This window comes from Fusarium musae, chromosome 5 (assembly GCF_019915245.1).
Source record: "Fusarium musae strain F31 chromosome 5, whole genome shotgun sequence".
Classification (NCBI taxonomy): Eukaryota; Fungi; Ascomycota; class Sordariomycetes; order Hypocreales; family Nectriaceae; genus Fusarium; species Fusarium musae.
Genome location: NC_058391.1, coordinates 1,534,418 through 1,556,361, shown reverse-complemented (window position 1 = coordinate 1,556,361; position 21,944 = coordinate 1,534,418). Strand labels below are relative to the sequence as shown.

At 48.6% G+C, this 21,944-nt stretch overlaps 8 protein-coding genes across 8 annotated transcripts; 4 read left to right on the top strand and 4 right to left on the bottom strand.

The window, feature by feature from the left end:
* Positions 1 to 122: 122 nt before the first annotated feature.
* J7337_006878 (uncharacterized protein) lies at positions 123 to 1,131 on the bottom strand (the record flags this gene model as incomplete). The annotated part of the gene is made up of 3 exons (XM_044824537.1): positions 123 to 292; positions 345 to 794; positions 843 to 1,131. 3 exons carry the CDS (start codon positions 1,129 to 1,131, stop codon positions 123 to 125), a joined length of 909 nt encoding a protein of 302 aa, XP_044680194.1.
* A 1,036-nt stretch (positions 1,132 to 2,167) lies between these two features.
* J7337_006877 (uncharacterized protein) lies at positions 2,168 to 3,880 on the top strand (the record flags this gene model as incomplete). The annotated part of the gene is made up of 1 exon (XM_044824536.1): positions 2,168 to 3,880. The coding sequence occupies one exon, from the start codon at positions 2,168 to 2,170 to the stop codon at positions 3,878 to 3,880; it is 1,713 nt and encodes a 570-aa protein (XP_044680193.1).
* Positions 3,881 to 4,379: 499 nt separating this feature from the next.
* Positions 4,380 to 4,919, bottom strand: J7337_006876 (uncharacterized protein; the record flags this gene model as incomplete). The annotated part of the gene is made up of 1 exon (XM_044824535.1): positions 4,380 to 4,919. One exon carries the CDS (start codon positions 4,917 to 4,919, stop codon positions 4,380 to 4,382), a length of 540 nt encoding a protein of 179 aa, XP_044680192.1.
* Positions 4,920 to 9,124: 4,205 nt separating this feature from the next.
* On the top strand, positions 9,125 to 9,725 carry J7337_006875 (uncharacterized protein; the record flags this gene model as incomplete). The annotated part of the gene is made up of 2 exons (XM_044824534.1): positions 9,125 to 9,181; positions 9,234 to 9,725. The coding sequence occupies 2 exons, from the start codon at positions 9,125 to 9,127 to the stop codon at positions 9,723 to 9,725; spliced, it is 549 nt and encodes a 182-aa protein (XP_044680191.1).
* Positions 9,726 to 11,196: 1,471 nt separating this feature from the next.
* FET3 (ferroxidase fet3) lies at positions 11,197 to 13,295 on the bottom strand (the record flags this gene model as incomplete). Its single annotated transcript, XM_044824533.1, has 4 exons — positions 11,197 to 11,422; positions 11,479 to 11,704; positions 11,759 to 12,335; positions 12,393 to 13,295. 4 exons carry the CDS (start codon positions 13,293 to 13,295, stop codon positions 11,197 to 11,199), a joined length of 1,932 nt encoding a protein of 643 aa, XP_044680190.1.
* Positions 13,296 to 16,061: 2,766 nt separating this feature from the next.
* Positions 16,062 to 17,286, top strand: J7337_006873 (uncharacterized protein; the record flags this gene model as incomplete). Its single annotated transcript, XM_044824532.1, has 4 exons — positions 16,062 to 16,217; positions 16,273 to 16,712; positions 16,765 to 16,963; positions 17,014 to 17,286. The coding sequence occupies 4 exons, from the start codon at positions 16,062 to 16,064 to the stop codon at positions 17,284 to 17,286; spliced, it is 1,068 nt and encodes a 355-aa protein (XP_044680189.1).
* Positions 17,287 to 17,423: 137 nt separating this feature from the next.
* Positions 17,424 to 18,902, bottom strand: J7337_006872 (uncharacterized protein; the record flags this gene model as incomplete). Its single annotated transcript, XM_044824531.1, has 2 exons — positions 17,424 to 18,019; positions 18,074 to 18,902. The coding sequence occupies 2 exons, from the start codon at positions 18,900 to 18,902 to the stop codon at positions 17,424 to 17,426; spliced, it is 1,425 nt and encodes a 474-aa protein (XP_044680188.1).
* Positions 18,903 to 19,876: 974 nt separating this feature from the next.
* J7337_006871 (uncharacterized protein) lies at positions 19,877 to 21,865 on the top strand (the record flags this gene model as incomplete). The annotated part of the gene is made up of 1 exon (XM_044824530.1): positions 19,877 to 21,865. The coding sequence occupies one exon, from the start codon at positions 19,877 to 19,879 to the stop codon at positions 21,863 to 21,865; it is 1,989 nt and encodes a 662-aa protein (XP_044680187.1).
* Positions 21,866 to 21,944: the final 79 nt, after the last annotated feature.

The following is a 21,944-nucleotide window of genomic DNA, read 5'->3' as shown; positions in this document are numbered from 1 at the left end:
TGTGACACAACCAACTTTTTCAAACAGCGCTGCGAGCTCATAAGTGTAGGTAAGGTAGTTATAACTAAATACATATCCCATTGTAACGCCAATCAAGTCATCAAGCAACATATATGAAAGGGTTAGTCCATCATGGACTTGCCAATCTCACTCTGCCAGTTCTCAGCTCGCTCAAAACCATTAGAGTGGGTTTGGTAGTCGAAAAGAGCTTTGGCGACGTCCTCCTTGGAAGTGAGGACAAAAGGACCGTATTGGATGACAGGCTGATCAAGAGGGATACCAGCGATGAGGGCTTACCAAAATGTTAGCATGCATGCTTTCTCGGAGGTAAGTGTTTTACATACCTAGTCGAGCGGGTTTCGAGGCACCAGCGTCAACCTCAAAGTGAACAACATCTCCCTGCGGCTCGAAGACAATGTTATGGTACTGCTCGACAACACGTCGCTGGTCATCCTTGCCAACAATAACATCTCCCTCGAGAGTGTAGGCAAAGGCGTTCCAGTTTGCAGGGAGAGGTTGGGTGATCTTGCCACCAGGGCGGATCTCAATGTCGAGGAACCAGACGGGTGTGTAGGCGAGATCCTTGACAGAGTCGATGCCGTGACTCTGGCCAGAAATAACCTTGACAGTGACCTTGTCATCGTCAACCTTGGCGATGGGGATCTCAGAGCCACGGAGGTCGCGATACCGAGGTTCGCAAGCCTTCAGGTCCTTGGGAAGGTCAACCCAAAGTTGAAGACCGACATTTGCGCTGCCATCCTCGTTCTGTCGGGGCATTTCAGCGTGCACAATGCCTGGGCGATGTTAGTACGATTCTGCTATTTAGGACAAGTGGTTCATACCTTTTCCAGCGGTCATGAATTGGAGGTCACCAGCGGACAGAGTACCCCTGTTTCCAGCAAAATCCTCATGATCCATGCCACCCTCTAGGAGATATGTGATAGTCTCCTGGCCACGATGAGGATGGTCAGGGAAACCAGCACCAGGCTTCACGGAGAAGTGATCGAGCATGAGGAAAGGAGAAAAGTTGCGGAGCTGAGGGGTGCCAATTGAGCGACGAACACGGGCACCAGCTCCTTCGGACTGCTCAACGGCCAGGAAGACCTTGCGAACAGCTCGAGTGACAGACATTTCTGTGGCGTAAAGGTGGTGGTGTTTGTGCTGAGTGTTGGCCTTGTCAAAAGTAATCGGAGAGGTGAGAGTTGTTAGGAATTCAAAGGTTGAAGCTGCTGTGTCTTTGATACGATGTTGGAACAATGCAATAGCTGCTAGAGCAATGAATAGAGGTATGAAGATGGAACGAAAAAGGGTCATGACCAGGGAGGGCGGCTGAGAAAAGGGATTTATATACTACGAGAGACAAGGTTGGATGAGAAGATATATGAATTTGCAAGCACGACAAATGCAAGGAGGGTCCTACGAATAGAAATAGATAGAATAAGCCGCCGTGGATGGCATTGGATCGAATTGATCCGTGGTGGAGGTTAGAGATGTTTAGTCAAGGTTACATCAGCAGCTAAATTTTGGTGGTTTATCCGTACTTTGGAACAGGAACCCATGGGCCTAAGGTAGCCACTTATTGCTACAGTCCGCAGGGGTTACAAATATGCATTTCCGCGATTTAAATAGGTATTTTTGCCACAACGGAATTAAAGAAGACCAATAAGAGGTAATTATTCTTATATATAGATAGAGATAATACTGGAGTGATTAGCATAGATTGGCCACTGAGAATGACTAATCTAAGTACCTGTAATAACATTTGTAACCCCTGCGGACTGTAGAATGGAATGGTCCCCAATTATTTTTGGCTTGCTAAGGTAAGGCTGACCAAGGTGATGAATGTCTAATAAGTGGAGAATAATGACTAACGTAAGATCTGATATCCGTATTTCCGATCATGCCTACCCTAAACCTTCATCTTGGTACCTAGGTACCTATAGTATCTTGGACTTTCATTCTACAACTTTGATGGCTTCATGACGGAAGTTTATTGGGACATGGCAGCGATGCGCTCCTGCTACGTGTGTGTGACTGTTTGCTTGATTAGGCCACGTCATATTTCTCGCTTCGAGACTTTTTCTTCCCTACATAGAAAACACTCCAGATACTGATAGACCTCTTCAGAACACCGCAGTAGTTTTTTGTTGACATTCTATGCCGTAAAATGTCCGGCCAAATCACCATTTACTCGCCCTGGTACGATAATGAGAGGAAACTCAAGGACCCGAAACCTCGCCTGGAGTGGGGCGAAGTCTCAGAGTGGGAGGAGGCAAATCTCTGCAACAAGATAACCATCTTCGACTTGCCCCTCGAGTGCCCCTTTCCTCTCACCAACAGACGAAATGCTTGCGCCTTGATCGACAATTTCATAGAAGTCGTCAGTTACCACAGGGAACTATTTCACTACTGGAACAGGCGCGCCATCAAGTACTTTATCTGGCGTGAGATGTTCGTCATCAGGAACAACGACGAGTGGAAAGATTACAGGAACCACCCCCTTTACAAGCACCGTGACGTGTTCTGGCGTTTGGCGAAAAAGCAATTCAGGGATGCAATGGGGCTTGGAACCGCTTTGTTGTTTATCCTCCACGGACTCTACACCAACGACTGGGAACTCGAGTTCCTCTTGAAGGGACAACAGAAACTCATCGATACATACAACATGTGCAATGCCAATATGACGCTGTGGAACAGGGACAAAATGCTCGACATTCTGTTCACTGAGTGTGAATGGCTAAAGGACACGCTCCTCGAAGCGCACATGAAGGAGAAGAAGGAGATGGATGAAGAGTGGGAGCACAGACAAACAAAGACACTAGAAGAAATGGAGGTTTTTATCGAGGAGTTACCAGAGCCTATGGACGAGGATGAAGAAGAAGAAGAAGAAGAAGAAGAAGAAGAAGAAGAAGAAGAAGAAGAAGAAGAAGAAGAAGAAGAAGAAGAAGAAGAAGAAGAAGATAATGACAATGCTCAAGGGAACGCTCAGAACAACGCTCAAGGTATCAACCAAGGTCTCGAGGTATCAGACAATGTTGTCACGAGGGCCGATTTAAACCAACGGGACGGCCAAACTTTCGCCCAAGAGCTCGAGAAAGAAAACCAAAAGATAGAAAAGGATCTCCAGGAATGGTACGCTCAATGCTACGCCCATGGTCTCAATGAAAGTCTCGTACAAAGCATGGCTCAAATACGCAAACTTAACCTGGAGGACGCTCAGTGGGTGGCTGGGCTTCACGCTAAACGTCTCGCTCAACGTCGCTTTCAGGATAACAACGAAAGAGAAGCTCGAATTCTTGTTCAAAAGAGATTCCAACAACGTAGTCAACGTCAGGCTCAAATTCACGATCAAATCCGAGCTCAACGTCACGCTCAGGGTCGCCCTCGGGGTCGCCTTCTTCGCCCTCAGGATGAAACCCTGGGTATTGATCGAAATAACACTCAACGTATTGTTCAATATTTCGATCGGGAAACCCTCCAAAATACAATTCGGAATCTCCCCCCGGGAAACACTGAAGATAGCGTTCAAGCTTTCATGAGAGGCGTCTATCAAGAGCTTGTCCAAGGCATGGCACGAAACAGGGCTCATTATGTGCGCACTCAACGCCGCGCTCATCGCACCGTACAGAGGACCGTTCGAGAGACCACAAAAAACGCCGGCAAGGAGAACGGTCAAGAGGGAACCCAGAAAAGCCTCCAAGATTTCACTGCAACGGCGCCTCGTAGTCAACGAACAGACTCGCAGGCTCCTGTAAAGCCAGTCAGTACTGCCGTTCCACCTTTAGGCCCACATCCTACTCTTCCATCGAGGCCAGTCGACGATGATGAGGATATCTATGGTTATAGTGGCGACGAGGCTGGCAATATCAAAAAGAAATAGTGAAGTTGCCGTTCACGTTTCTGCTCCATGACGAAGCCCAGCCTTCAAGTGACTTTTGCAAGGCAGTCTTGGTTATATGACTAGTGCAAGGGATGTAGGAGCGCTCAAGGATTGCATATGGCTCTGAAGCCAAGTTCAAGCAACACACGGAGTTCACTTTCAAGAAGGTTATTGATGGCAAAAGAAGCGAATACCGAGGATAATGGCAATGGAAATGCCGATGCTGGTGCAGCGATGGGAAGAAATCGTGTATGAGCACAATATTACGTTAAGCTTAAGTTAGGGGCAAGATTGGCAGGAACCCTAGTATTCAGAGGCTTTACTACTGGGCCTATGGGCCTCATTATATCAGCCTTGAATTACACAGGATCCATGTGTAAGAACTAAAGCGTTTACACTAACCCCGCGTTCCCAGTTCAACAAAAAGATTGGAAGACGGGTAAATTGTCAATAGTGTAGCTTGATAGACTGAGAGGGAACTGACATGTATGACAAGTAGCTAAAGTTCCTCGCTCCAAGTATCTTCGTCATCAATGTATCCCATATGCCGAAACAAGCGCAGTGTCTTCGACGCCTGGGGGTCGCATAGCAATACATCGTGTTCTCTCAGATATTCAGTGACCTCCTTATACACCTTCTCAGATCCGGCTTTCGGGGTAGACAGTTCAATCTCTATAAGGTGAAGCTCCCCAGCTACAACATCATCCAGCTTCGCTTTGTGACCCAGTATTCTCAACTTCCACTTGCCATCTGGGAAAGGCCCGTAGGGTACAAGGCCATCCCAGTCAATATCGTCGTACTTTTCTACAAAGCGAACTTGGTCATCGCTCCAGATCTCTTGGGTCGTCTTGTCGCTTAGGAGGTACCGTTGACCACAAGTGAATGGGACGTTGTCTCCGTATCGATCATAGACGCAATGGGCGCCAGGGGGAATGCGCTCTGGTTTCTCATCGAAGCGCACCTTGATGACGGAAAACGGATTTCCTTTGTTCGTCTTTGTACGGAACATGACGCCTTGTTGCGCATGAGTCGGGGGCATGGTGTCGAAATAGGTGATCGGATTGCGTTTGTAGGGTGGGCGAACTTCTTCCCCTAGTTTCTCGAGGACGGCTTCTCCATCACGATCACACAGTGACCACTGAAGATGTATTTCTTCAACAGTGGCTCGACTCAGAGACGAGGTCACAAACAGTGCAAAAGCAACAAGGCTGTAAAAGTTCATATTGATAGAAATCGATTACAGTGCAGTACCCAAAAGTAACCATACGACATCTACCGAAGAAAGACAAACTGAGAGAGACAGGGACTGACGGACGGGAATTTAAAGAGGAAAAGCAGCCGCAGCAGCAGTTGTACCACTTGGTACAACCATCTAAGTCACTGGATGTGTGACGCACATCTCTCTTTCTGTGCACCCCAGTTTGCTTTCGCGACAGTATCAATTACCGCGCATCGTGCAATAAATTCGTCATTTTCGCATCTGACCGTGTTGAGGCCTGACGTTGATCGCCGATTGACAGGTGTCACAACCAATTGAGCTGAGGTAGTTGAGCAGCTGACATTTCGATCCGCATCGAGCCGTCCCTTAGCAGGCGGAGATATTCCTTCATGTCAGAACTAAAGTGAAACATTGAAAGATCCTCAAGAAAGCCGGCACAGTTACCGCCGCTTGGCTTCAGCTTCAAGACGTTCAGCGACGTGATTCGCAAAGCAAGTCCTGAATGTGGGTTAACAAGCTGTTGTAAGACAACAGGTGACCATGATGGTGAAAGCAGTATTGCTTTGTGAAATGAGAGCACTATCGGTATATCGACCCTGACAGTACCCCCGGTAATGCGATAAGTGAGTTTCGAAATTAGATCAGTCAGTCATACTTGCAAATCTGAAGATCCGTGAATCTTCAGGCATTGAGAATTGGAGTCGAATATTTCGAGCCTGGCAATATGGCTTGCGCCGCGATAATGTAGGGAACCGAGCCCAGAAAAAAAAGGCTATGAACTATGATCATCGGAAACAAGCCGAATTTTAGGGTCTTGCATGTGGTCCAAGATGATCCGAAGAGCCCTTGTAAGTCAGATCAATCAAAGCAAGCGGATCTCCAACGCATGAGCACAAGCATGAAGTGGAAGGGAACATGCAAGTTATGTAGGGCTGTCGACTAGCCCAAAATCAGATGCTAGGTGTAGATGAGGCCCACATTGACTGACGGAAGCTATCGTGCCAGAGCTACCACGATCACAATAGATAACCAAAAGTAGATTTGTTTTCGACATGTGATATTGAGGGGACGAGTGGCCCTAGCCGTGGGGCTTTATAAGTCGCTCACCAAAGACGCAGAGAAACGGCGTTTCAAGAGAATATGCATCTTGTCGTGATCACGATATGCTGAAATGACGCGGCGCAGATGTGGTGAAGATTGAGAGAAAGATTCCCACTGCAGAAGACGAAAAAGATTCGTGAAGAAAAAAATATAGAAATCATGCAAAGTGTTGACGCTTGGCCGGCCACCCTGTGCGACGACCAACAGTTCGCGCAGAGGAACGGGTGCGCTAGGGAGAGGAATGTTGGCGTTGTTCGCTGGTGATCCCTCGAAGATCGTGAGATTTTGTAATGCTGCCATGCGTTGCCGAGCATGCGCAATGAGCCGTTGAATATACTGCCGATCAGGGTTACGCAAGCGCATCCGTCTGCTTGATTTGAGACTTTCAAGGGGGCACAAACGTCTAAATTGATGAATTCATCGCCCATCACTCAGTCATCACTCAACATGCAATTTCCTGACATGTGAAAGTGGCTGTAAATGGGCCATAGACGACTTCAGTGACAGCCTGACAGGGTGCATGCCACGTAGCAGGGGACCCTTGGGGCTGTTGGTTGATCGGTCGATAAGGTAATAGAGCGATTCCGTTAACGTGATGAGGCTACTCCGTAGTTATGGAGCAAATGTCGAAAAAGGAATCGAGTTCGTAGTCACGAGACAGAGCCGCTTTTCTGGAAGCGACATTTATTCTTCCTTCCCTTGAGATCCGAGGCCGGCAGTCGAGCTCATGTCTGATATGAGGTTTAACCGCGGCAGCAGCTGGATTGCCTCTCGCCAAGTCGGCAGCAGAATGAGAGGTCTCTTATCAATGCGAATGCTTCACGTGGCGGCTACATCAAGAGTAATAAAAAGTACCTTTCCCACATATGTATACGCGGACTGCTACCCTGTTACCGAGTAGGGTTAGGGGGGAATAGCTGACAAGTTAAGTGCCTGCCACATGGCTGAGACTTGATGAGGCGATGATTGGTTCCTAGCAAAGGGGAGAGGAGGAATTGCTGATCCGGCCTGGTTGTTGTTGCTAGGTTGAACGGATAGCTAAGGCTTCATGAAGCCCGAGATAAGACATACGGAGTACGGACTGTGCAGATGAGGATTGGCCTTGGACCGAGCGCTTGCAGACGCAATGCGAGGGAACACAGACTTGGAAAAGCGTCGTGTTGAAACGCACCATGACGAAGATTGAGGTGTATCTGGTCCTCTATTGCATTGCGTTGCGTGGTATTGCACTCCACGGAATTGGCCATTGGCCATTATCTCCGAGGAGAGGCAACGCTTCCACTCACGAAATTCATGTGGCAATTGTCCGAGCCCGCGGGAGAAGCTGATAAGCCGGCTGTAGACAGTGGAGAGATCAAAGTCTCCGAAGTAATAAGTCTCGTTCACTTGAATGTCATTTCGTTCGGAATACCCATAAGGAACACTGATTGTATGTATCAAGAGCTCATTCATTCATGTTTGATTGGCGCTAAGGATGCGTGGCGTCGATGTAGAATTGCAACAGATGCACTCCTTGATCAGTGATCAGTGAAAGAGGGATTTCTATAGCTCAAGCTCTTTTGTTGGGGAGAGTTGAGTCGAATTGATAATCTTGTTTGGTGTTGGTTATGTTTGGAGTCAGTCAGGGAAGGGAAACGTTATTGCTTGGAGAGTGGGGGAGAGGGGCCACTTTCACATGTCATGGAGATCATTCCTGCCCTGCCCTGCCCTGCCTGCAGGGACGACACTGTCATTAATGACCTTACGCGCCGGGAGCAGCAGGAGCAGGGGTACGTGCCTAATTCATGAGCTCCCGTCTTCCTGGGGCGAGCCATTTGATCGAATGGCTGTTGAGGAAAGAGATGAAACGAGGAATGAACACCCAGAGACAGGGCATGCGGCTGAGTCGAACGATTGCCTATCTTTTGACTGTGATGGTGTCACAAAGGCCCAACAGCACCCCACCAATGCCTGTAACTGTACTGACTGATACTGACTGATACCTGCTGCTAGGTAGATGGTCTTTGATGGGGGCTAAAAGAATTGAAGAGCATGCGGCTGAAGTGTCATTCGAATAACCTCAGGTTAAGTCTCAGCGGAGATGTATTGATATCAATCTTCAATCTCTTCCTTCATTCAGTAACACAAAGAGGGAGACTCAGATAATGAGTTAGCAGAACCTACATGTCCGTCCGTCCAAGCTAGGTACGTCAAGTATCCACCCAGCCCAAAATAGCTCTAAAGATACCTTGTCTAGTACAAGCACATGTTTGCGCATTTGCACATGCAAATTGATTGCTCCCTAACACTCACTCCTCCAAAATCCTCGCGATGGCAAAAAACAGCTGCACCTTGATATTTGCTGTATCGTAAAGGTGGGTTACTTTCCGGAATTTTCTAGCCCCCTACCCAAGCACCACCTACTGACCAGCACTTACAGCTCACCCAAAGCGCATTTATTAACCTAGATAGGCCCTTTCCTCTTCATTTCCCCTTCTTCCTCCGAGTTCTTTTACACCAAAAACTGTAAGTACTTGAGCTTCCATACTGTGGCGTCCCACCAACATCATCTCCCTCATCTCCCTCCTCTGACCTCAGACGTAACGCACACACAGACACACGGACTACCTACTGCTCTCCCCATCTTCCTCGTCCATCTTGTTCTGTTCCCTTTTAGCCTCTGCAGGTCCCCTTCAATTGCGACCATCCCACTTTCCCACCTTCTTCTCTTCCATCTGTTTACCTACCTATCTATCCTACACCATCACATCCCACCTGAAGCTCCTCTGAAAAAAGAAGATTGCCGTTCCTGACTCGAATCCAAGCTTATCTACCACTCGTCATCGAACGTCATCACGATTTCGACAAGCAATTGACTTTATCTTGAACCTTGCAACTTCCACCACTTGCACCGATTCTTTGCGAGCAATCCTAAAACAACTACCATGTCTCACCAAGTTAATGGCGACGTGAGCGCTGCTCAGTATTCTGCCTTCGTCCAGGTAATTGTCGAATAACTCACAACTTTGCGACCCAAACTAACCTGTTTTGCAGCATCTCCTCAACTACCCTGTCATCAGCGACGGCGTCCACACCTTCAAGTCCAACGAATTCGGCCAGCGCTCCATCAAGCTCACCGACGCTGCTTACCAGACCTTCGCCGCTCCCGTCGTCCCCTACTTCGCCAAGCCCTACCAATATGTCTCTCCCTATGTCCAGAAGGTCGACTCCCTAGGCGACAAGACCCTCGACCGTATCGATGAGAAGTTCCCCGTCGTCAAGAAGCCCACCGATGAACTCTACCAAGATACCCGCGCTCTCATCCTCTTCCCAATTCAGAAGGGTCTTGAGGGTAAGGACCACGTCTTCCAGGTCTACAACTCTGAGATCAAGAAGGTCGAGCAAGGTGGCCTCGTCGCGCACGGAAAAGCTGCCGTTACCACCGTCCTCGTCGTTAGCAACGAGACTCTCTCTTGGTTGAGCTCTTTCCTGCATCAGAAGAAGGCCGAGACCACCACTGCCGTCAACGAGAAGATTAACCAGTAAACGTCTCAATCAATGACCATGGCACCGCGAGCCTGATGCGATGACCGTCCTCAGCCGAACCATACCTATACCCCTCCCTGTTTTCCTTTTTACTCGGAATTATTTCTTGAAATCATTGCAATTCCCGCTGTTTTTCTTTTCGTTTATCGATTCTCGGAGTTCTGAATGATTTGGGGGCACACGCACCGTTGCAAATCAGCTTGTGACTTTCGGAATTGTCTGATGCGCTTCTTTGGTCGTGCTGCAAACATGATTACAATGGCTGTTTCAGCCTTGAGAAATAAAGGTGTTGAATTCGATGTGCATTTCTCTCTGTCGTGTCTCATCGGCGCAATGCGGGTTGTCTGTCTCCCCTTTCTCTTGTTTCTCTTGTTTCTCTTGTTTCTCTCTTCCCACTTGAGGACTCTTGGCCGATGATGGGGTGGCTGATGCTGATGAGATATGTTGATCAGACGATTGCGTATCCTCGAGATGCGTACGTGAGGAATAGCTCGCGACGGGGGGGTTGAAATCGTCAAAGGATGTGGACTTCAAAAGACTTGAAAACGACTTAATAGATTTTTTTGTATTCTCACGTGAAAATTGAGTGTGATTATGGACCCCTGTCTTTGCTGAATGGGTGAGCGATAACGGAATTTGTATGCAATAGGAGGCACAAACATGAAGGGGTGTAACAAAAGAACTTGTCATGATCATGATGCAGTGGTTCTTAATTCCGTTTACCACCACAATGGTACGTGATAGCGCCTAAGCTCACGATCACCTGAATATTTATGTAGTGCATAATCTGGTAGTGCACAGGAAAGTCTATCGACTTCTGTCAGACTGTCTGAGGAAGCATATAGCCACGGTTGGATCATAAGATAAACATTAACTGAGTGAAGGCTCTCGCTAAGTGTGCTGAAGGAATAATATAATTGGATTAGGTTGGCACTGCGGTTAATCTAGCTCTTCTTCCACTATTACCCAACAGGAGTACATTTCACCATCTGTATATCAACAGTAGCTCTATATGATAGACTCAGCCACGAATATGATGATAGGGCATTAAGGAGCCTCACATAAGAACAAGAAAACCGGTTGCGACATCTGAAATGAGAGCAGCTCATTGACTTATTCGTTGATCAGACAGGCTTATACAAATCACTGGCCCTCAGACAAATCTGGATAGGCTAAGCGACCGACTTTGCTGTTCAATCATACGTCTTGATCTTCTAAGGACTAAACTTTCGTCGACGACTCCAATTATGCGAGCCCCTGAGAACAGAATATACTGTGAGCAATGGATCTTCAGATTAGACCGGAGTTCTGCACAGAAGAGCCTTAAGGATGCCCGAAATATCATTATTAAAAATGAACCTAACAAGTAACAAAATGGTATATTCAAACACTAGTACAGATTATCAAACTTGAAGAGCCTCGGAAGGATGGCCGCTGATCTCCAGGAAGACATGGACGTCTAACCCATGTATCAGTGACTTCTCGCATCACCTGAAGGGGAAACAACTGTCTCTTGAGGTCCCTTATGAGCAGGATTGCCGTCGCCTGAGTCACTGCCATCAACGATACCAGCGCTGAGAGCGCCGGCACTGGTTGGGTCGATCGATGCAGAAAATCCATACCATGCCACGACGGCTACACCCAGGATACCGCAGATACAGCTGAAGACAAGAGCGACGATACCACGAGGAGTAAATCTTCACAAAGTGTCAGTGCATCAGCCTCGAAAAGCAATGGGAGTGGAGGGACTTACCCAGCAGGCAGAGCCTTGGCAGGTCTATTCTCGTCAGTAAGATCAAGGAAGTTCTCGGTATTAGCAGCCGCATTCCCCTTGGTAGGCATATCAGCAGCGGCACAGGCATCCAGGTGGTTCTTAGGAAGCTGGATGGTCTCTTGAAGAGTAAGAGGGTCTTCAACGAAAGTGGCAATGAGACCAGACACTACGTGCCATTCAATGTGGCAATGGAACAACCAAACACCTGAGAAGAGTCAATCATGCGAATTTCTTTTGAAAATGAGTTTTTGGAACATACCTGGATTGTCGGCCTTGAAACGCATAACAATGTTACCGTTGGGATAGATGACAAGAGTATCACGTCGCATAGGAGTTTTGGGCAAATCAGCCTCAGTAACGTTGGCATCGGCCCAAATACCAGCCTCCTCTTCGGAACGGTAGATGGATTGGAATGCGTGTCCGTGAAGATGGAAAGGGTGACGACCAGAATCGAGATTGTTCACGACAATTTGTACGATCTCGTTCTTCTTCAGGACCATGGAGTGTGTGTAAGTGCCATAAACACTTGGGTCTTCGGCGTCCTTGCCTGCGCTGAGGGCGGTATACAGGGTGGGAACCTTGGCCTCGACGTAGGTAATATTGTTGAACCAGGCGTAGTTGGCACCATCCTTGAGGTTTTCCATCTTGACATCAAGAGTAAACTCCTGGTCAGGCTTTCCAAGAATGCCCATCTTGTCGTATGGAACAAGCTTCATGTCATCGTGAGGTTCCAAAGCGTCAACAGTAGCGGCGTCTGGCTTGTCGGCCTTTTCATCATAGACGAGCCAGCCGGTGGCATTGTAGTTCAGATCCGGGGGCAGGACATCAAAAAGAGTCTACATGAAAACTGTCAGCTTTTGCTTCACCATCATTACTAGGCCAGCGGCGCTCACGGTATCCATGCTGGCGACAATTGGGAAGTTCTTGGAAGTGTCCTTTTTGGTGGTGAGCAAAAAGCTGACACGCTGAGCAGCCGAGATGTAGATCATCTCTGCCTCAGCCTCTTCGGTATAGATACCATCGACTTCGACAATGCGCATCTTGTGACCCTCAAACCAGAGATACTGGCCAGCAAAGGCACCTATGTTGATGGTACGGAACAGATAGGTTGTCTCGGGCTTGACAGACATGGTGAAGTTGGTGGTTTCGTTCATCAAGGCATTGTTGGGCACGGGCTCTGCACCTGAAGGGTTGGCCTTGCTCATGAACTTGGGAATCATGGATCGCATCTCGTCATGATACCAATCAGAAAGAGAAAAGATAACCTCTTCATCGTACTTATCCTTGTAGGGGAAATCTTTATCGTGAACAATGAAGGGAGCACGTAGACCGTCAGGGTATTGAGCAGCAGTGTGACTGTGATACCAATAGGTACCTGGTTGCTCGACCTGTGGTGGATATGTTAATTGAATCTTGAGAGGTAGAGAGGGGATCTTGAGCATCCTTACAGTGAAGTTATAAGTGAAGCTGGTTCCAGGAACAATTGGACATTGACTGACGCCGGCAGGGCCATCCATATGAGTAGTGCCGTTCATGTAGAGACCATGAAAATGCAGAGAAGTTGATTGATTGCCCAGGTTATTGTGAGCATTGATGATGACCCGATCACCAATGTCAACCTCGATTGTAGGGATTGGCCACTTGCCATTGATGCCAATGACTGGGCGCTCGAAAGCATTGTCAGGATTAGCTCTGACCCAGCCAATATCAAAATCAAACTTTCTGGTAGCTGCAGAAGCGAGGTGAGGAAGGGCGAGAAGCAGTGCTGCCTCCGCTGATAAAGAGTTGAAAAGCATTTTGAAGGTGTGAGGGCCCAAGTCGTCTCAGCCTCAGCAGCTTGAATTATACAAGATACTACGGTGAGGATGAGAGACAAGATGAAGGGGGAGAGGGACAGGCCCAACAAGGGAGGTATAAGAGCTTGGGATCTTGCAAGACACTGGAGGGAAGCAGATGTCAAGAGGCAAAAGAAGAACTGGGACGGAAACAGATTGAATAGATTAGATGGATAAAACCGGAAGTAGATTGAGTATAAGATGGGGGTTGGTGGGATGATCAATTTACGATATGGACATGGGGAAAAGAAGATGCATGCACAGTTCTTGGTCAGAGTTTGAGTAGCACCAACACCAGAAAAGTAGGTAGTCGAAGCAAAGTGAAGGATCGCCTAAAGATGATCCAGCTACAGAAATGTTTAGTCTAGGTATCTACTAAGGTAACAACCCTTGCAGTTCAGTCCATCCATGCATAGGTACGATGGACATAATTCGGGAAGAATGTCCGACTAGCGAGTCAATTCTGCGGCGCCAAACGTGGTTGACACACAGAAATGAAGCTGGCGCATGATGATTGATAAAAAAATGCTGGAATGAGCTGATGAGGGTCAAGGCTTTGGTTTGGTTTGGTTTGGGCTGAACCACAACTGCGGAATCGGCGCGCGTGTGCATGTGCAAGAAGCGAGCTAGAGTGGTAGAGAGCGTGAATGTGATCGTTCTAGACGAGCAGGGATCGGCCTACTCTGTATGTACATACAAGATGAGTAGCTGTTGATCCATCGTGGCTTGACAAGGCTTGAAACCATCGAGAAATACCGTCCAAGTGCAAGGTTGAAGGGTTCAGGTGGAGGACCTCATTAACGATAGAAGGCTAGTGGAGACTAGCTCGATTCTACGCCTTTCCTCTTTCAATTAGTGGGATGCTAAATGATGACTCCACTCTGAGCTTCATCTTATCAATCGCAACCTCTTCCTCGTGTTTCTCCTCGTTCAATGCCGCTAGAGCGTCTTGACATATGATTCGCTTCGAAAGAGCCTATCTACCTAGTGTAGACCCTGCCCAGCCAGCCTTAGCCTGCCTGTCCTATGCCAAGCCGGGTCACCCACAGCTATCACAGGCGCTGCAGCCTCTTGGCGATCGGTTCTATCCTCCCGAGACCGAGGATTCTTGGCTCTGTCCGTCCAGTTTCTATCAGAAGCAAAATACATTCCCAGAGTGACGGCTTCTAATCACGTATCTCGATGTCGAAAGAATAACAAGTCCCTGCGAAAAAGGAGCATCTAGCGGCATACCAGAGCCGAAAACCGCAGCCACACGGTCTCGATTTGACTTGGACGATCATGAGTGGGCCCCTTCAACGGTCGAGAAGCCATTCCATGGTTCCAGCAACCAAAGAGTGGTCTGACAAGCCTCTCCAATAAAGCCTCAACATCACAAGCGAACCCGAGATCTTGACGAGCCATGTAACTCTGAAATTTTCAGCCGCGGCGCTCCCTAACTCTAATCTAATCCTTTCTGTTATCTCGTTTAGCTTGCCTTTGTCACCTGTGGTTGCTTCGGATCAGATAATGATTATCTCCTGATCTTTTTGATATGATAACTTTGATCTTGAACCAGAAGGTCATATCACCCTCGACCCTCAACCGCTTGCCCTGATGCAGCTACATGGGTGCGGCTGAACTCTCACTACCATCCACCTCGACGGAACATCGCCGCTTCGGAGGGAATGCAGTTGAGATTCCACATTTTCCCTTGTCTGAAAGTCCAGGGCTTGCACATCATACTTTCCAGAATATGGTGACTACATACAGATTTTCCGAAAACTACCACAGCTATCCATGTCAAGTCGATACAAGCACGAGCATATCGGCATTTGACCCTCGACTGGGATCCGAGGTCACATTGTGGGGTGCTATGAGACACGGAGCTGTCCTAAGCTTCCACCAATGTAGCTTCTTCAATGAGTCTTCTTCCATTGTCTTGGAGCCGACTTTCGAGTTGTGTGGTTCAGCTTGAAGAAGTGCGTGCACAATGAGGGCCCCAAAGTCACTTCAAGTTAAACGTTAAGCATCAAAATAAGAAACAGCCCAGTTGCGGGAAATCTAGGACATTCACACCCTTAATCTGCAGTCACAGCATTATCTGATTGATTGATTAAGGTCGCCCCATGAGGAAACATCCCACGTTACGGCAATTCCTTGCCGAGCGTCGACGAGCTAACCTTAGCAGCAGCAAGCCACCAACCATCCAACAACCCAAACAAGCCCGATCATGGGCTGCTTTCTGACCATTGCTCCGGTACTCGGTAGCTCGCGTTTCATTCTCGACCAGGTCCTCGTGCTCGATGTTCTTTTGTTTTTTTTTTTTGCATTCCGCGCTTTACTCTGCTGATCCTTGCGGCATCTCAAAAGTGCAACTCGTCTAAGTATACGCTTAGCCAACAAGCTTAGCTTACAAGGTTGTAATGCGGATACTAAATCAGATCGTGTGTCTTTTGATCCCCTGCTCTAGCTTTTTCTTCTCGTAAGAGTAAAAAAGTTATCTGATCGGCAGCCTGTGATGACTGGATCGTTCACAAGCTGCTCCAATCCCAAAACGAACCAAGTGTAACATCAAATCCAATATCTCCGTTACCACACCCTCTTCTTGACAGTCTCATATTTCTCACTTGACTGTATCCCCTTATACTTGAGCTCAAGACAGCTCCTCTCTTATCTTGAGCCCAACACAGCTCTCTCAAGTGACTCAACTGCACAACACAATAATATCAACTGTCTACTGTCAACATGGCTGTAGACGTCTTTGCGGTTCCCGTCTTCCTTGTTGTCTTTCGAGAGACTCTTGAGACTGTCATCATCGTTTCTGTCTTGCTTGCTTTCCTCAAGCAAACCCTTGACGGTCCCAATGGTGACATCAAAGTGTACAAACAGCTGAGACGTCAGGTAAATCAATAGAGATATCCCCTACACCTGCCATGGATACTGACTAGAGTGACAGGTCTGGCTTGGAACGGGCATTGGTTTCTTCATCTGCTTAGTTGTCGCCGCCGCTGTCATTGGTGTCTTCTACACCGTTGGCAGGAACTCATGGGAGAAGAACGAGTACTACTATGAAGGTGCATTCTGTCTCTTTGCATCCCTAATCATCTCCGTCATGGGCGCAGCTCTGCTCCGTATCGGAAAGATGCAGGCAAAGTGGCGAGTCAAGCTGGCAAAGGCTCTCGAATCACCAATTAAAGCTGGTTCCAAGGGATGGTTCAAGCAGTTCGTTGAGAAGTACGCTATGTTCGTCTTGCCTTTTGTCACCGTCCTTCGAGAAGGTATTGAGGCCGTCGTCTTCGTCGCTGGTGTGTCCTTTTCTGCTTCAGCCAAGTCCATTCCTCTCCCAACTGTTGTCGGCCTCTTTGCCGGTTGCTGTGTTGGCTATCTCCTTTACAAGTAAGTGCTACATATACAAGTGCGATGACCTTCAGCGACTAACTGGACTCAGGGGTGGCGCGAGCACCAAACTTCAACTCTTCCTCGTTCTCTCGACCTGCCTCTTGTACCTCGTGGGTGCCGGTCTCTTTTCTCGCTCTGTCTGGAGTTTCGAGATGGCCAAGTGGAACGAGTACATTGGTGGTGAAGCTGATGAGTTTGGAAACGGGCCTGGTTCCTATGATATTGACCAGAGTGTCTGGCACGTCAACGTATGTCTTGATCTGACAAACCTTCCTTCCATATTCTAACAAGTCTTTAGTGTTGTGCCTCCACCGAAGCTATTCAGAACGGCTGGGGTATCTTCAATGCCATTCTTGGCTGGACAAACTCCGCTACTTATGGCTCTGTCATCTCCTATAACCTATACTGGATTTGCGTCATGATTGGTTTCATCGTCATGCGTTTCAAGGAGACACATGGCAGACTGCCTTTCGGAAAGGCTAAGGCTCCTGCCAACGCTGTTGATGATGCCGAGAGCCACGCCAGCTCAACTCCCAAGAACACAGCAACAGAGAAGACTACTACCGCCTAAAAGAATATATGTGAAGAGAGTCGAGGACTCATCTGCAGATGGCTCATTGTATAATTCACTTAGCTTTCTAACGACTTTATGAGCCTAGCTTGGTCTATATCCAATTACACACAACAAGCAAGTCTTGTTCTATATTATCAATTTTCAGGAGTCCAATCCCATTCATCAGCCATGAACATAGCCTTTGCCATTTTGTCTACATAAAGTGCTCCTTCGTAACGTAACCTTTGATCGTTGGCAATGGCACGTGTAAACTGAAACTTTTTGGGGTGATAATCTTTGTCGCCGACAGTGTGTTCTCTCAGAGCTAGCCACGATATTTCAGTCGGCCTCTTTTTCCAATCGGCATACGGTATTGCGATGACACCCGCTGAGAGCATTGACCGCATGTAACTCAGGATTGGTTCCAGTCGAACTCGTAACCCGCAATTCGTATGATGCTTGTCAATTTGATAGCTTGGGCACTGCTGAAGCGTTGAAAGGAGCTCCTCAATCTCGATCATCGCAGTGTCAGGAACCATGTTCAACGACGCTGGGCTGTAGTCGACGAGGAAGAGTAAATTCTTGTTCACCAGGAATTTGAGCATTTGACCAAGCTGGTAAGAGTCACATGCCGCACTCGAGTCATACCCGAGTTTACACTGTCTCTCTCGAGATGAGAACAATGCGAGGAAATGCCGTTGGACAGAGGAGACGGTGTTGAGGATACGGTCACGCCTGTGCCGTAGCTCCTCTGGAGAAGAATTAGCACTGTATCTGCGCCTCGGGCCTCATATTGTTTACTTACCCTCTAAGCCATCAGGCAGATTCCACCATGCAGCAGTCATATCAGCATCGGTATCATAAAACTCACTCCAGAGACTTGATCCTCGCATAATGAGTTCTCGAGTTGACTGTTGCAGGCGCATGGGTTGTCCCAATAGCCACGCGACCAGAACCTTCTGGCGCAAGACCTGTTCTGTCTCTGTAGGTCGTCCATCGTCACTGCGCAGAGGTTTGTTTGACGTCAACGGCCATTTAAACTTGAGGTCTGTGTTCAGAACCCGAGCAACAGCTGCCACGCAATCGAAGCGATCAGCAACGATTGCTAGCGTGGTTACGTATGACATGGTTCCACGTGAAGTCCTTGTTGGCCGCTGGTGTATGATATTCAGAATATCTTCCATGGCTTTTTCACGACCAGCCGCTTTGGTTGCATCGTCATCGTCGGTAATGGGAATCCAGGGTAAGTCCTCGACATCTGCCTCATTGACATTGATCTTAAGCTGGGCAAGCCTCTCATGTATATCCGAGATAAGCTTGGCTTCCCTAAATTGAGAGTTGGATAAGAGATTCGAAAAGTACTTTGAGTGTTTTTTCAAAGCTCCCAGATTGACCCGATATGCCACCCGGACTTTTGACTTCAAAGACGAGCGATCAGGGGGCTGAGTGCCAGCTTTTCTCCTGGCAGCAAGCTCAGCCTTGCGAGTTTTGTTGAGAGTACTGACGGAAGTCTCAAAGGTTACATCCAAGACAATTTCACCAGCGGGATCGATTTCTACCAAGGGAGGCACATCTTTCTTAGAAGCCTCTGACCCGTCCGCCTCGGCGGATGTTGTAGTCCCAGACTCGCCCATTTGCTAGATGATGGATTTCTGTCGACATGGAGATGTCAGTCAGCCTGTGTAGAGGCCTAAAGTACTGAAAGGCCGAATGCCGTGTGTTGATAGGTGGTGTTCAGTTGAAGAAAAAGTCTTTAAAGCGTGCTGTCCAATAGTGAAAATGATAAGATCTCAGGCTCTGCCTGGTTGGGATGACGTCCAAAAAAGGTAGCCCGAGTACGTACCCCGCCACTGTGATGTTAAAATCCGAATTCCGGGGAAACATTTCAGACAACAGAAGCCTTCGGTTTGGGCATTTTCCGTTGGCATTCACATAAGAATTAGCTCAGATCACGGCCAGAGACTTTCTCATCCAAACTCTACAGCTTTGTAGTTCGTATACTCCCATTTTCTCATTATCCAGCCCTTGTAGGTGTCGTGTGGACTGTTACAAGTGGTTTACGGAGACAACCACGGAGCTCCCTGAGTCGTTGGTTTTAGCGGTTGAACGAAGATTCCCGCCCCTGACTCCCGATGGGATCCCCGCTGAATTCTCGTTGTGCCGCCTGAAGCCTGGGTTTGGTAGGACGTGATTGGGCAATCTTATCTAAGTGCGAGACCACCTTTGGTAGGCTCCACTTAGGAAGTCAATATCCAATATCGTCACTTTCCGACGAGCAACTGAACACCCGATCCTTTATCCTTCGCTCATTTCCATGGTCATGTTTCGCTTCGAGGCTGACAAGATCATCTACTAAACCGACTTTGGATTATATGACTCTCTGATTCTCGTGCAGACAACTCGACGACTTCGTTTGGTCCCTCACCCGATCAGGAATCAGCCAAACCAACCCTATACCCATCCGCTCCCTCACGCTATTAACTTTCCACAACTCGCCCGATGGCATTGCAGACTGTAGCCTGCACAGCGCTCCAGTTCTTCAAAGGACGCTGATGACCGAGGACTGGCAAAGCCAGCTATATACAACTTTCTTTGTCGAGCATCGACAATGGCCCAGTTTACTCGCGCCATCGATTCAACAGCAACCCCTGCGATCCAGCTCCTTAAGATCTCAGCCCGACCGTTGACAACCCCGAATCGCTTCGCACACACAGACGCGTTGCAGCGAGCACGAAGAAACCATAGGCATATTGAATATACCCGGCTTACGACGTTCTATTCGACATGCGCGACATTGACCGGGAGTTCGCGACAGGCTCGGCTTACACGTCCGGGATTGCAGCTTGGGTTGTCCTCGCCGCTGGCAGTTGAAACCTACGGTACACAAGGATTTCATACCTACTTTGTGACACACCTCCCTTCGTCATCTGTCCATCCCGACTCTCGTCCTCGTGGGCCTGGTCATAAACTTCCTCGCGATGCTGCGACCCCTCACACCCCAAGCTCCGGCCCAGTCCCCGCTGTCGCCCCGCCTTATATCCCGTCAACCCGAGACTTGACTGTGGTACGCATTCCCATGCGGAGGGCGAAACACCATCTTGGTGTCGCGACAGATCGGGGAAGTCGACCCTACAATGAAGATCGAGAACAGGCTGGCACCATCAGCCTTCCGGCCTTCGCCAAGAGGGCACCTAGGAGCGTGCAACAAAAACCAGGGGAAGCTACAGCGGCTGATAGTGCTTGGGGAGACCCTCAAATCTTCTACTTTGGTGTTTTCGACGGTCATGGTGGAACCGAATGCGCGGATTTCGTCCGGGATGAGCTACCGGGTTATATAGAAAAAGCCTCGGAGGAGTTCGGCCTGCAGAGCAGCTTGCGGAAGAGGAAACCTGGCCGTGAGGGCATCCATAATCATCACCATGATCATAAGCACAAACAAGTTCGTCCATCACAGCCAATTCAGTCGACTAAGAGCCCTTCAACAAAACGCGAGGCGCTCGACGCTGTGCCCATGAAGGGACCAGAGGAGGTTAAAAGCGAAATGAATGTCCCCAGTGCAAGCAATGGTGGCCTTTCCGATAAGCCCGTACATGGGGAACGAATACACAGCGCAGCATCGCCGGCTGCCCCAGTCTCAGACCTGGCCAAAGCGATTCGTATGGAGAAAAACTTGGTCAAGGAGTACAGAGAAACTATCGGTGGCTATTTCAGGCGCTTTCACCCCGAACACTTTGTTCTCTCGCGAGATGACAATCCAGGGGAAGGGCACAAGATCACGATAGAATCAGTGCTTACATACGCCTTCCTTCGTGCTGATCTCGACTTTGTGTCTGCGCAAGCTCGAAAGATTGACCCCAACGATACCAAAGGTGCCGATACTCCTGTTAATAACGATGAAGTCTTCGGCCACCCGTCCACACCCTCTGGTCATGGTATAGGGGGCCCGGAGCGCTTTAAAGGCGGCTCGACAGCTTCTGTAGTACTTATCTCTACTCCAACGCCTGCCCCATTTTGGCACCCAGCGGCCCAGTCCACGTTGTTATGCGCCCATGTTGGCGACAGTCGCATCCTTCTTTGCGATACCGCCACTGGTTTAGCACAGCCTCTGACATCTGATCATCACCCTAGTACACCTACCGAAAGCCGCCGTTTGCGACGCTATGCACCTGCTGGGTCAATGGTTTCTGGCGATAGTTTCGGCGAGGAGCGCATTGCAGGCCTAGCCAACAGTCGTGCATTCGGAGACATGGGGAGTAAGCGCATTGGAGTCTCAGCTGAGCCGGAGCTTACACGAGTTGAGATGGGTCCTGCCCAGTATTCATTCCTTGTGCTTATGACTGATGGCATCTCTGGTACTCTAAGCGACCAAGAGATTGTTGATGTTGTCAAGGAGGCCCGCACGCCTGAAGATGGAGCTCGAAATATCGTTAAATACGCTACTGAAGTTTCTTCTGACGGTGATAACGCAACATGCCAAGTCGTCCGTCTAGGTGGTTGGGAGCGTCGATCTGAAGGCGGACTCGGCAGCTTGGGTACCAAGGAAATTCGCGACGCACGCATTGCAGAAGCTCAAGATCCAAGACGAGGAAAGAGGTAGTAGCACTACATCATCACGCGAAGACGTTTTTGTTTGGATATACGGTGGGGGGGTGTGCGGGAGTCTTTCAATGGTGGGA